This window comes from Mobula birostris, chromosome 11 (genome assembly GCF_030028105.1).
Source record: "Mobula birostris isolate sMobBir1 chromosome 11, sMobBir1.hap1, whole genome shotgun sequence".
Lineage (NCBI taxonomy): Eukaryota > Metazoa > Chordata > Chondrichthyes > Myliobatiformes > Myliobatidae > Mobula > Mobula birostris.
The window spans coordinates 106,366,892-106,380,880 of record NC_092380.1 but is presented as its reverse complement, the minus strand read 5'-3'; the positions used below and the strand labels follow the sequence as shown (position 1 = coordinate 106,380,880).

Here is a 13,989-nt window from a genome sequence, read left to right as displayed (position 1 = left end):
TCACCACAGAACCATTGTTCCACTACTGTTCCTGTCATTACAAGTGGTTAAGTTTAGTTCAGATGTAGATTTTGTGAGGGTGTCAACAGCACTGTGTGCGCCAACTTGGAACATTTGGACATTGTGCCTTGGCAAGTTTTTTTTTCCTCAGTTACCTGGCAACAGATTCTAGCAGATGGTGCAGTTCGCATCATTCAGTCGGCACTTTTCATGTCTCATTTGGCATGGAAGGTGGCTGTGACCCTTTAAATTTTAGTTTTTTTAAAAATAGCAATCAAAACTTGTGTTCCTCAATATTTACTCAAAATTTAAAAAGTCAACACTTTGGGTAGTTACTGAATTAATTTGAATGTCTGTAACTTATATAAACAAGATCAAACTCAGATTCTGTTTCAGTCACAAATATAGCCCAGTAATTAAGCCTATTGGGAAAGTTCATATAGGGATACACAAGACTTAGAATATCCCAGCCTTTTAACCTACTTCATGATCTAATACTTCCCCCTTTATAGCCCATAACCCTCTTTCTTTCAGAATCAGGTTTACTATTACCGGCATGTGACATGAAATTTGTTAACTTAGCAGCAGCTGTTTAATGCAATACATAATCTAGCAGAGAGAGAAAAATAATAAATCAATTAAATAATAAACAAGTAAATCAATTACATATATTGAATAGATGATTAAAAATGTGCAAAAACAGAAATACTTTTTTTTAAAAGTGAGGTAGTGTCCAAAGATTCAATGTCCATTTAGGAATTGGATTGCAAGAGGGGAAGAAGCTGTTCCTGAATCGCTGAGTGTGTGCCTTCCGGCTTCTGTACCTCCTACCTAATGGTAACAGTGAGAAAAGGGCATGCCCTGGATGCTGGAGGTCCTTAATAATGGACACTGCCTTTCTGAGACACTGCTTCTTAAAGATGTCCTGGGTTCTTTTGTAAACGTAACTTTGCTAGATCAAATAACGACAGCACAAAAAGATCGTTACTTATCACCCGTTTATTTCTTCGAGCTCAGCCAGCGAGTGAACTTGGACCCAACATCAGGGAAAGAACCTTTCTCATCTCTCCGGCGGTTCTACAAGTTCAGTGCCCGATGTCAGATTTGTGAGAAGTTATAAGGCCACCGATAGAAAAGAACAATCAGTTTGATAACCATTCCAGTCAAGTCAATGGACTATTGATACAGAGAACAATCAGTTTGATAACTATTCCAGTCAAGTCAATGGACTATTGATACAAAAGTACAATCAATTTGTTATAGACACTCCAGCCACCTTAATTAAAGAAAAGAATGTCCTACCTGGTTTGCTGGAGCCACAACTTAATTACAAAGATAAGAACATCTGTCAAATTTATGCTTTAATTAACAAAGGATGTTCTGTCTAATTTCCGTCAGGTACTGCTTTTTGTCAAAATCAAAAGGTGTGAAAAGCCCAGAGACATCTATGTGGATCTGGGCGAACTTTAATCATCTTGTTCCAAAGAAGGCAGCTGTGAGACATTATTCAAACACACTGCAGTCACAGACATAGTACTGAATCCATTGTTTACAGGGATCTGAGAGTCCCCCATTCCCTTAAACTTTATCATTTTCATCTCTGTGCCTGAGTCTCTTAATGTCTATAATGGAGCAGCCTTTACCACCCCAGCAGTGCATTGCATGCACTGACTATTTTAAAAACATCACTACCTCTGACGTTTCCCTTAAACTTAGGTTAAAAGGATGTCCTGAATTAGACATTGCTGCCCTGGGAAAAAAATGCTGGCTATCCACTATCTATGCTGTTTATAATCTTGTACCCTTTGCAAGTCCCCTCTTATCTTCCTTTGATCCAAAGAGAAAAGCCCTAGCTCGCTCAGCCTTTTTTCACAATATATGCTCTCTAATCCAAACAGCATCCTGAAATCTTTTTGACAAAGACAGAGTTAAAGATGTCAGATTAAGATTCAATATTTATCAAGAAGGTGAAAGCAAGTTTTAATTTTTCCTTACATTGTTTAAGCTTCTTACAAGTAACTCCATTGATGTGACTAAGATCTTGGTGAGAAGCACCATCTTCTCCCTTCCTCGAAATGTAGTGGATTTTCACACAAACATTTTTAAAGTTGCAGGGGACACTTGTTCTAGTGACAATACTGCATGATGTTGGAGTTAATATAAATATTTCCTGCATGTTGTAAATGAGAATTTGATTTATTGATCACACAAAATGCTGCAGGAACTCAGCAGATCAGGCAGCATCTTTGGAAAGGATTAGGTTCGACATTTTGGGTTTTGACCCTTCATCAGGGTAGAGTCTGCAGATTACCTTGTGTACATGATTCATTTCACTACTGTTAAACAGATTTTCTGCTTTCGAAAAATACACGCTGAATTGATGGCCTGTTATCTGTTGTTGCTAAATACAAACACTTCAATGTGGTTGTTCAATTTACAATTGAGATCGAATTTCTTCAATATTCCTATGGCACTGAAGTAATTGGATGAGCAGTGTCAATTTCTCAAGTAGAACATCATTTGGTCCAAATGCTGTGGTATCAATAGCATGCTCATGGGACAAGAGAATCCAGCAGATCACTGGAATTTGATTACAAACCTTGTAGAGAAATTCTATGGTATATCATATACAGTCATAAGATAAAATTGTATTGTTGAATTGGACTGTAAATCATTATTTTCTTTGTTTAACTTGTGCTTGTTTAGGTATTTTTATAAATAACTATATACATTCAATTGTTCAGTGTGTATTTCAGTGGTTGTAGTCCACTTGTATCTTTCTAGTCTTTTTAGTGGTGGGTATTGCCTTGCTTGAATAGGGCCCATCTTATTGTTGGCCAACTGTTAGGGAAATTTAATTAATTTAGCAAACTAATCTGAGGACCAGACTACCTTTGGCTTTGTCTTTTTGTTCTTTCTCCTGCCACTGAGGTCTCTCTCTTTATCTTGTAATACTTAATAAACCATCATAAGCAACAAGTTCTATGTCTCATTCTTGACTTCTGAAGAACCTTGGATCAAAAACAATCAATATACTTATATGATAAAGGCAGCTATGATTGCAAAATTGTTAACAGCTGTATTGGAATAATTGTTTTGAACCTTACCGCTCAGATTTTGATTTTCCATAATGCTGTTAAAGTGACAGATCTGACTGAGATGTTGCACTGCTGTTAGTACTTGTGTGTGTGTGTTCAAGATTGGGTAGAATTTTGTACATTTTTATGGTGCTGGCGACATTGCAGATAGCTCACAAACTACTAGATACTCTTAATTGATATACTCCTGAACTGCAATCACTGCAGTCTGCAACCTGTAATTTCCCCTTTAAGGGTGTATTTTTGAACAGACTAAACAATTTGAAGCTTTTGCAATCTCTTGGGGCACTTAGCAAACCAGGCACTCAAGTAGGTAGTACAGCCGGGAGGTAGCTGTGTAGAGGCTTATAGTAGAAGGCAAACCAGTGGTCAGTTCCATTATTCTGCACTGATTAAAGCATCAAGCAAGATTAGGATTGCCGTGCTCAAGAGCAGAAAATACCATCTACCTGCATTTGATTAGTCTCCCTTTGTTCTCCGATTACGGTCAAGTTGGAGGTGCTGAAGTCTTGGGTCCCACACCGCTAGGTTCATGAGCGGTTGTTGCCATGCAGCCATCCATCTCCTGGGTGGGCTTCACTTGCTTTTGGACATTGCTCAACAGTATCAATGTAAAAGAATTTAGTTTTGTTTTTAAAAAACAGATTACTGCTCTTTATAGTAAATTTCATATTTAAAACTTCATTTTTGAAAGCATCTTTACTTCACAGATTTTTTTTACATTTGCCTGAGGCTTTTTGCACAGTACACAAATTTGAACTCTGATTAGTTTCTCATTGAAAGTTGAGATCTGATCACTTACAAGGGATTTTTGAATGTTCATTCAACACTGCCTATGCAGTGATAACTAAATAATCAAAACCTTCATGTCCAGATATAGTTACTTCATAGGTGGGGTTGTTACAATGAATAGAAAACATTTATTTTTGCCTTGTAAAGCGCCAAGTTCTGTGGTTCGATTTGTGACATTGATCATTAATTTATACTGTACAAATAACTTAAAAGAATTGGTATCTTAGTGCTTGTCATTCCACCACCTCCTGCTTCTCTATAGCGTCTTTTTCATTTCCTTTCTCTCATGTCTGCTTTTCTTTTATTTTACCTCAGTGTCTGCAAATTACATATTCTAACCACCTTCTTTGTTAGGAAATTTCCCTTTTGCAATAAACAGGTTGTCGTCATCTTCTCTCCGCTGGTTTCTCAGCCATACTTAGTTTCCCTTTGTTTATAGCCTCTTCCCTTTATTCTCTCACATGCCCTCTTTAAAAATTAAAGAAGTTGGATTTGAACTTTCAATGCAAGTTTTGTAATTTATGAAAGTGGTATGTAAAGTTCCATGCACCAGTGGCAAATTGCATTTAAACTAAATGTCCAAAGCACACAACTAATAGGGATCCACATCAGATGGTAGAGCAAAAAGCACAAGCTTAAAGGAGGATGAAAAGTTTAGGCCTTGGCATGTGGAGATACGGTTGTGAAACAGTCCCCTACCCTGGGCAGAAGACTTTTGACATCTACCTTACCAGTACTTCAATAACACTTCTATAATATCACCCCTTATTCTCTTACATTGCAAAAAGTAAAGACTTAGCCTGGCTAAGTTCTCCCTATAACTCATCCTGTTAACATCCTCAAATCTTTTCTTTCCATTTTAACCACATGTTTACTATAACAAGGTCATCAAAATTCCAAGTGTGGGTTCACAATTGACTTGTACAACTGCAGCATAATATCCCAACTCATACTTATTGCCTTGACTAATGAAGGCCAGTTTGCCAACATCAAAAACTACCTGTGATGCCATTTTCAGTGAATAATGCACTTGTACTTAAATGTACTGTTTCATTACATTCCTTAGTGCCCTACCATTCATAGGGCAAGTCTTATAGTGGGTTGATTCTCTAAAAATGCATCACTTCACTTGCCTGTATTAAAATCCATTTGTCCTCCTCAGTATTCCTACTTTGACTGATCAAAATCCCCTTATAGTCTGCAATAAAACTTTCTTTACTGTCAACACTTAATTTTGTGTCATCTGCAAGGTTACTGATCAGGTCTTGGATATTCAATCCAGATCATTTAAACATGCCTACATAGAATTAAGTAGGCAAGTATGAACAGTAAAATAAAACCTCACCTGTACTCCTTCACCTAAGTCCTCAATTCTCCAATCTCACAATTCCTGCTCTAAAAGGGTATCTATTTTTTTCCCTCTCCTCACACTAATCTCCGGTCTTTCCCTGTAACCATTGATGCCGTCCAATCAAGAACCTATCAATCTCTGCCTTAAGTACACCCGACCTGACCTCCACAGCTGCCTGTAGTAACAAATTCCACAAATTCCACGCCCTCTGAAATTCCTCTGCATCTGTTTTAAATGGACATCCCTCCATCCTAAGGCTGTGCTCTCTTGACCTAAGCTCCCATACCGTCCTTTATTGGATAAAGTGACATCCAATTAGCTAATCAATGAGACTTGCGTTTTTTAAAGTTCCTGTTCTCACTCCAAGTACCTGCACAACATACACAGCCTTTTTCAGACCAAAGCATCACCACTGTCACTAGCCTCCTCTTTTTTTTGGCTGCTCATAATTAGTTATTTGGCCATTCAACTGACAATTAGATGACTACCTCTTAAATTCCTATAAAGTGAAAGCTCACAAGCCTGCATCATCAATATTATGGAATGGTTCTAGTGTTTGCAGATGGCTCCAGAGACCTCTTAGTGCTGGTGCGGCAATGAATGTCTCAGAATGTCAATTAGAAAAAGGTTATCTAATAAACTTGCAGTTTAAATTATAGGAAATGTTAGCAATCCTTGCGTTTCAGTGAATAGAGGATGTACAGCCTAAATGTGTTTTTGTCTGTTCTGATTTCTTTTCTGTATTGTGCAGTTTTAAGATGGGTGTGTCCAATAGTCATCCAGGTGTTTTGCTGGAAGTTAGACAGACATTATTACAGCTGCAGTATTCATGGATCCCAGCTCATGGAAGGTGGAAGTCAATAGGCTGGCTAAACAATCTATAAAGGTCTGTGTTTGTCGTTGTAATATCCCACTATGGTGGAGGTGGTTTTAATCATGTTCTCTTGATCTGGCAGGGACTGTGGGGCGTATAATTGAAGGGAAGACATTTATATGGAATTCAGAAAAAGGTTACTGCACTTTAGAGGAGAAGAGGGCCCAGAAGGGATGAAGTTATAATTACTTGGCTTAGACTTGGCCACACTGGTTTAAATGCTGTATTGTTTAGACTTGGTAAGCATACTTCAGGTGAATGTAGATGGTGTCAACCTCCAGGGAGAGCCTCACGTGTTATTGGAATGTAGGGCATATGATTGGGAGAGAAAGCAGATCCTTGGAAGCAGTACTGTTACTTTGTATAGTGTGGTGGGATCTAGTTAAGAAGTATGAGAGAAGCATAAACAACTCTTGAAACTTGTTGGATTGGTGAACACAATTTAAGTCTGTAGTGTGAGTGTTTATATATTTATTTAGTTATTATTATCCTTACTATTGACATTATTTCTTCTTGGGGGTGGTGTTGGTCAGTTTTAGGACCACTCTTCTGAATCCTCCTCCCACCCCAGTTCAGTAGTTGCCGGTAATCCACCTTTTTAGTTGGTCGACCAGCTGCAAATAGAATAACAATAGAAGGAGAAGAAGAAGCTAGCTACACAGATAGTTCAAAAGATCCAGTGACAGGTCGTTCAGGTGTTTCTGTTATGTTTCACAGTTTCAGGTGACTATGAAGATAAGATTATCAGACAAAATAACAGTATTCACATGTGAGATCGTTGCTATCATTTTAACCTTGGAATGGATTGAAGAAGTATGCCCTGATTATGTACTTTTGAGCTCTGATTCGTTCTTCGTCTTGATATCTGTATCAATGATTTGGTTATGAATGTACAAGGGATAATTAGGAAGATTATAAATGACACCAAATAGGTTGTCAGCTGAGGAATGGTAAATGGGGTTAATTTAGATAAGTATGACATTAATTATTGATATTTACTTTTTCATTCATTTCCAGGAGTTGGAAGATGCTTTGCTGGTTGATAACTGGGACTTCTTGGAGGATTTGGTTTCTAAACTTCTTCGTGGATGTTACCAACGTAAAGATATAAAGTAAGTTCTATGGCTATTTCTAAGCAATGTTCTTGTTTGTATGCACATTTCAATTTGTTCATGTTGCATTTCATGTTAGGGTAATTGAGATTATTCTGTTTGAGGTAGAAGTTAAGGTGCCAGACTTGCAAGTGTCCATGCTAGCAATATCTTTCTGATGTGGTTGTGGTTAGGCACACAGAATTTAGTTTTAGTATTAGTATTAGTTTTACCAATGAAGGAGCAAAAATTTAGAAGTATGCTGCAGTCTATCTTACTGATACATGCTCTTGTTCTCAATAACTAAGTTTTCATTATAAAATTTCAAAGGCAAGCTTTTCATTAACTGGCTGTAGAAGAAGGAATCTGATAGCAGAGGACACTAGATAATGGAATAAAGAAGAGGTGGGGAACTAAAGGGAGGTGATGGGCAGGTCTTGACAAGGAAGGGGAAAGAGAAGGGATGAGAGGGCCACCAGAATGAGGGGAAACAAGAGAGTGATTATTAGAAGTTAGAGAAATTGATGGTCATGCCATCAGTTTGAGAACGACCAAGACAATAAATATATGAACAGTACCCAGTAGGAGATTGACCACAGGCAGAAGACTTCTGTTTCAGAAAGATTGAAAAATGTAACAGTTGGAGAAACTAGACCCGGAGGGTACAAAGCCACGCAACATTTCAGCAGCATGTGGAGCTAGGCAGGTACTCTATAACTCAAATCTACAATTGTTATAACACCAAGAGCAGAATTTCTCCTCATTTCAGTTTTAAGTGGCAGAAAGGAGATTTCATTCATGGGAAACATCCTCCCCATATGCAACTTATTGATCCCTGTAGTTGTTACCCTCACAACTTCATTTTGCACTTTTCCGCAGGCATTCTCTGCTTTGTCCACCACATAGCTGAGTCCCTCCTTTGCCATGCCCTCGTCAGTCCAAGGACATGTGAATGGACATCTCAAAGTGTAGAGCTTCACCTGCGAGGCATTTTCTCTGATGGGAAGATGCACTGTGGGAAGCTACAGTAGCTGTGTCCAGCTCTTACGTCAGCTCCTTCAAAAAAAATCTCTTGATTTTTAATCTATTTCATGAAGTCACCTTACTTTAACCCATTGACCCCTTGAACTCCTCCTTCACCACCTTTCTTCCGTGAACTCCAAGCCTGGAGTCTCATCCCTTTCCCTGATAGTACCACCTCATAGACTAATCTTGTCCATTTCCCCGCCTAAACTTGGCCTCAGCTGTTAATTAACAGCAGTTGGTTGCTATGGCATTACCAATAATATGAGCAAAGAACGCATCTCTACTTATAACGTGGGATTCAATACTTCAAGTGCAGTCTAACCAATACCTTATGAAGCCTCAGCATTATATCCTTGCTCTTATATTCTATTCTTCGCAAAATGAATGCCCGCATTGCATCTGCCTTCCTTACCATCGATTCAACCTGCAAGTTAACCTGAAGAGGGGTCTTGGCCCAAAATTTTGACTATCTATTCATTTCATAGATGCTGCTTGACCTGCCTAGCTCCTCCAGCATTTTGTGTGTATTGTTTTGGATTTTCAGCATCTGCTGACTTTCTCGTGTTTATAACTTTTAGTAGAGAATCCTGCACAAGGACTCGCAAGTCCCTTTGCATCTGAGTTTTGAATTTCCTCCCTTTTAGAAAATAATCTATGGTTTTATTCCTTCTACCAAAATGCATGACCATACACCTACCTACACTATGTTCTATCTGCTGCTTCTTGGCCCATTTTCCCAATCTTAAGTCCTTTTGCAGACTCCCTGTTTCCTCAGCACTACCTGCCCTTCCACCTATCTTCGTACGTCTGCAAACCTGGCCACAAGCCATCAATTCCATCATCCAAATCATTGACATTGATCATTGACGTGAAAAAGAGGAGTCCCAAATCCAACCTCCGCAGAACATCACTAGTCACAGACAGTCAGGAGGATCTCAGTATGAAGAATACGAAATAGACATGCATGTATTAGCAAGCTAGCCATTTGAAAGGAGAATTGTATGTTATTTGAATAGGGTTGGATTATTAAATAAGGAAGCTGTGTTGCAATTGTTGAGTTTGTTTAGATTTGCTTAAAGAAGAATCTATTTACCTTTGAGACACAGTAACCAGATTAGTCTTGAGAATTTGGATATGGAGAAGTATATATAAAACTTGCCCTATACTCATTAGAATTTAGAAGACTGCAAAGTGACCTCATTGGTACCACATATTTCTGACAGATTGGCAAAGTAAATACAAAGGGGCTGTATCTTTTGGCTGCAGGTCTAGTGTCATAATCACAAGATATATTATCTAATTATACAACTGAGTTGAGATATTTTTATACACACTTCAGAGTGCAGAGATGTTAAATACAGTTGAAGTCAGAATTTACATACACCTTAGCCAAATACACTTAAACTCAGATTTTCACAATTCCTGACATTTAATCCTAGAAAACATTCCCTGTCTTAGGTCAGTTAGGATCACCACTTTATTTTAAGAATGTGAAATGTCACAATAATAGTAGAGAGGATGATTTATTTCAGCTTTTATTTCTTTCATCACTTTCCCAGTGGGTCAGAAGTTTACATACACTTTGTTAGTATTTGGTAGCATTGCCTTTATATTGTTTAACTTGGATCAAATGTTTTGGTTAGCCTTCCACAAGCTTCTCACAATAAGTTGCTGGAATTTTGTTCCATTCCTCCAGACAGAACTGGTGTAACTGAGTCAGGTTTGTAGGCCTCCTTGCTCACACACACTTTTTCCAGTTCTGCCCACAAATTTTCTATCGGATTGAGGTCAGAAAATGATGTCAAGTCTGGTTCATCCTTGGGAGCAATTTTCAAACACCTGAAGGTGCCACGTTCATCTGTACAAACAATAGTACGCAAGTATAAACACCATGGGACCACACTTTGGCGCGAAAAGTGCAAATCAATCCCAGAACAACAGCAAAGGACCTTGTGAAGATGCTGGAGGAAGCAGGTAGACAAGTATCTATATCCACAGTAAAACGAGTCCTATACTGACATAACCTGAAAGGCTGCTCACCAAGGAAGAAGCCACTGCTCCAAAACCGCCATAAAAAAACCAGACTACAGATTGCAAGTGCACATGAGGACAAAGATCTTACTTTTTGGAGAAATGTCCTCTGGTCTGATGAAACAAAAATTGAACTGTTTGGTCATAATGACCATCATTATGTTTGGAGGAAAAAGGGTGAGGCTTGCAAGCTGAAGAACACCATCCCAACCATGAAGCATGGGGGTGGCAGCATCATGTTGCTGCCACCCCCATCACAAAATAGATGGCATCATGAGGAAGGAAAATTATGTGGATATATTGAAGCAACATCTCAAGACATCAGCTAGGAAGTTAAAGCTTGGTTGCAAATTGGTCTTCCAAATGGGCAATGACCCCAAGCATACCTCCAAAGTTCTGGCAAAATTGCTTAAGGACAACAAAGTCAAGGTATTGGAGTGGCCGTCACAAGGCCCTGACCTCAATCCAATAGAAAATTTGTGGGCAGAACTGAAAAAGCATGTGCGAGCAATGAGGCCTACAAACCTGAATCAGTTACACCAGTTCCGTCCAGAGGAAAGGAACAAAATTCCAGCAACCTACTGTGAGAAGCTCATGGAAGGCTACCCAAAACGTTTGACCCAAGTTAAACAATTTAAAGGCAATGCTATCAAATACTAACAAAGTGTCTGTAGACTTCTGACCCACTGGGAAAGTGATGAAAGAGATAAAAGCTGAAATAAATCATTCTCTCTACTATTATTCTGACATTTCACATTCTTAAAATAAAGTAGTGATCCTAATTGACCTAAGACGGGGAGTGTTTTCTAGGATTAAATGTAAGGAATTGTGAAAAACTGAGTTTAAATGTATTTGGCTAAGGTGTATGTAAACTTCTGACTTCAACTGTATATTCCAGACTGAAAACAATTTTTAATATCACCAGCATGTGTCGTGAAATTTGTTGACTTTGTGGCAGCAGTATAATAGAATTACAGTAATATATTAAAAATTAAATAATTTGTACAAAACTAGAAGTAAAAAAGTAGTGAGGTCGTGTTCATGGGTTTAATTTCCATTCAGAAGTTCAAGATGCAACTTCAGCACAATCTTGAATAGTGGAGCAGATAAGGGGGGATGTTCCTTTTTCGTTATAGGTGTCGATTTGTATTTCATTTCAGCTTTGCCTTCCGCCACTGATAGGAAACCACTTGAGTGCTTGCAGAAATCATTTTGTGATCAAATTGAATATTGTTCCATGTATTTTAACTCCTTTCCTTTTTCCCCTACCGCTCCAGTATTGCACCGTCAGAGCAGATAAACAATTTGTGCAACCCTAGTATATATTAAGTGACATGTCCTTTTTTTGTTCTTGATATTTCATCCCTCCTCTGGGAGGACAGCTGTTCCACAGAAGTCAATTCATTGCATATTTCTGGCTGAGTCCAGCTGCCCCTAGTCAACTTCCATGTCTTAATTCAATTTATTCTAAGACTCTAATAGTTAAGACCAACTGGTAATTTATCAATCCTGGATCACAGTATTAGATTAAACCACCTCCTCTCTGGGGAAAACTAATACCCCCATCTGTTACTTTGATAAATGCACCGAACACATAATATTAAAGTTCAGTAGAAATTTTTCATTGGAAATCAGGCCTGAAGAATTAAGTCCAATCTTAAATATTTAATTTGCTCTGATCCATAGAATTCTAGTGTCTGTGGCATGCATTGCCTCCATATATGAATAAAATATAAAAAGTTCAACAATTCTTAATCAACTTGCTGTTGTTAATCTTTATAACTTCAGCATCAAGATTCAAAATACATTTGTTATCAAAGAATGCATATAAATTATTCAACCTTGAGATTTGTTTGCTTACAGGTAGCAAGAAATCCGAAAGGACCCAATTTAAAAAAAGACCAACCCCCAACCCTCTCTGTGCACAGAAAAAGAGAAAAAAAACAAATCGCGCAAACAATAGAAGCAAGCAACAACAACAACAACAAAACTGAGTCCTTAGATCCAAATCTCCAGAGTAGGCCTAAAGCCTCAGTATTCAGTTCATCATATTAATGGGGTAAATCGCTACAAAGTTCACAGACACGAAGCACAGCAGCTGGGGCAGAGTCACAGCTTTAGTGTCGTGGAGAGAGGAGCCCCCAGTCTATCCGGGCTAGTCTCTATTCTGGCAAATTTCCATCATATCTGGGATCCAATTTTCTTGATGGCACTTTGTACCATGGCAGCAATTAAAAAAGATTTTGTGATAGCCACCGTGATTCATTATTGGTAATTTCACTGCCTGGTTTATTTCATATATTCATCAAAATACTGTAGTGTGGTTGATTGGAAGTTTCTGAACTTTTGCAGGTAAGGATGTATCAGTTGGGGACTTTGCATTGAAAGGATTGGAGCCAAACTCCAAACTGCAGCTTTTACAAAACCTGTAAAATACCCCACTGTGCTTTTCAGGAACGTTCATAATAGAAATCCAAATAACCTTTTTATCACAGATGAGAGACTTAAGTAGATTTAAGCATGGAGGTAATGAGTGGCAAAACGTATTGAATGAATACATTGCGATTATATACCATGCAAAGAAAAGTTACAGTAAAGGAGGAAGCATGTACTCCATGTAGAGAAAAAGCATTCAAGGAATAAAACGGAAGAATTGGAACCAGGAATAAGCTATCTGGTCACTTGTACCTGCTCTATTATTTATCTACCTTTTTTTGTCATTATTCCCATATCTTTCAGTTCCCTTCAAGAAATTTCTCCTGTTTTCAGTTTCAAGTAGCAGGAAGGATGTTTCTGGTCAGGGAAATGTCCTTCCTGCATGCAACCTATTCCCTGTAAGGGTTTTATCATTTTTAATGTAATGCTGGCTAGACTTGGTTAAGTCTTCCACGCTGGTTCAGGCTCCTGAACCACAACACTGATCGCAACCTATGGACTCACTTTTAAGGACTCTACAACTCGTGTTCTCCACATCTGTTTATTTATCTATCTGTTTTGTGTTTACAGTTAGACCGCACATTGGTTGCTTGTCAATCTTTCTGTGTAGTTTTTCCTTTGATTCTATTGTACTTCTTTGTTCTTCTATGAGGTTATTTCCAGGGCGCCTAGGGGCAACTCAAGTGGCAGCAGTAATCTTAATGAATATGATTAAATACTGTCGTTTCAGCTTGATACAGTTAAAAAGTACAACTGCTTCCAAGGTCATTACAGTCACAAAGATGTGTTAATGCATTTAAATGAACTATTGGTGCTTAAAACTGACCAAAACAACATTGATTGTGGACGGAAGGTTCCACGTAGGAAACGTGATTGCAGGTCGGGGATACAAGTGTGCTTAAGGAAACGGAGTTTTAAACTCCCTATATGGACTATCTTGCTGCCAAAGGTGTAGACTCTGGTGATAAGATCGATGATCTCAGAGCTAGGGTTCTGAATCCAGAGAGACATAAGGACTGCTCAACGGACCTAGCAGTTAAGTGCCATCCTTTTTACCTACTACAAGAGTTCTCCAGGGTCATTTTGTAGCAGTATACATTCCACCTCAGGCCAATGTCAGTCGGGCTTTAGATGATCTGAGCAATGATCTGAACAAACACGAAACAGCGTATCCTAACACCTTCACCATTTGGGAGATTTTAACTGGGCCAGTCTGGAAAAAAATCACTGAACAATTACCATCAACAGAACACTTGCAATACCAGAGGAAACAACAAACTAGACCATTGT

General features: G+C 38.4%; 1 protein-coding gene across 2 annotated transcripts in view; it reads left to right on the top strand.

The window, feature by feature from the left end:
- Positions 1–13,989, top strand: part of LOC140205290 (uncharacterized) — a 97,420-nt gene that overhangs the window by 31,980 nt on the left and 51,451 nt on the right. For both annotated transcript variants that reach the window (XM_072272797.1, XM_072272796.1), the window contains exon 2: positions 7,133–7,227. In XM_072272797.1, coding sequence (XP_072128898.1) covers positions 7,133–7,227 — 95 coding nt within the window. The remainder of the gene's footprint in view (positions 1–7,132; positions 7,228–13,989) is intronic.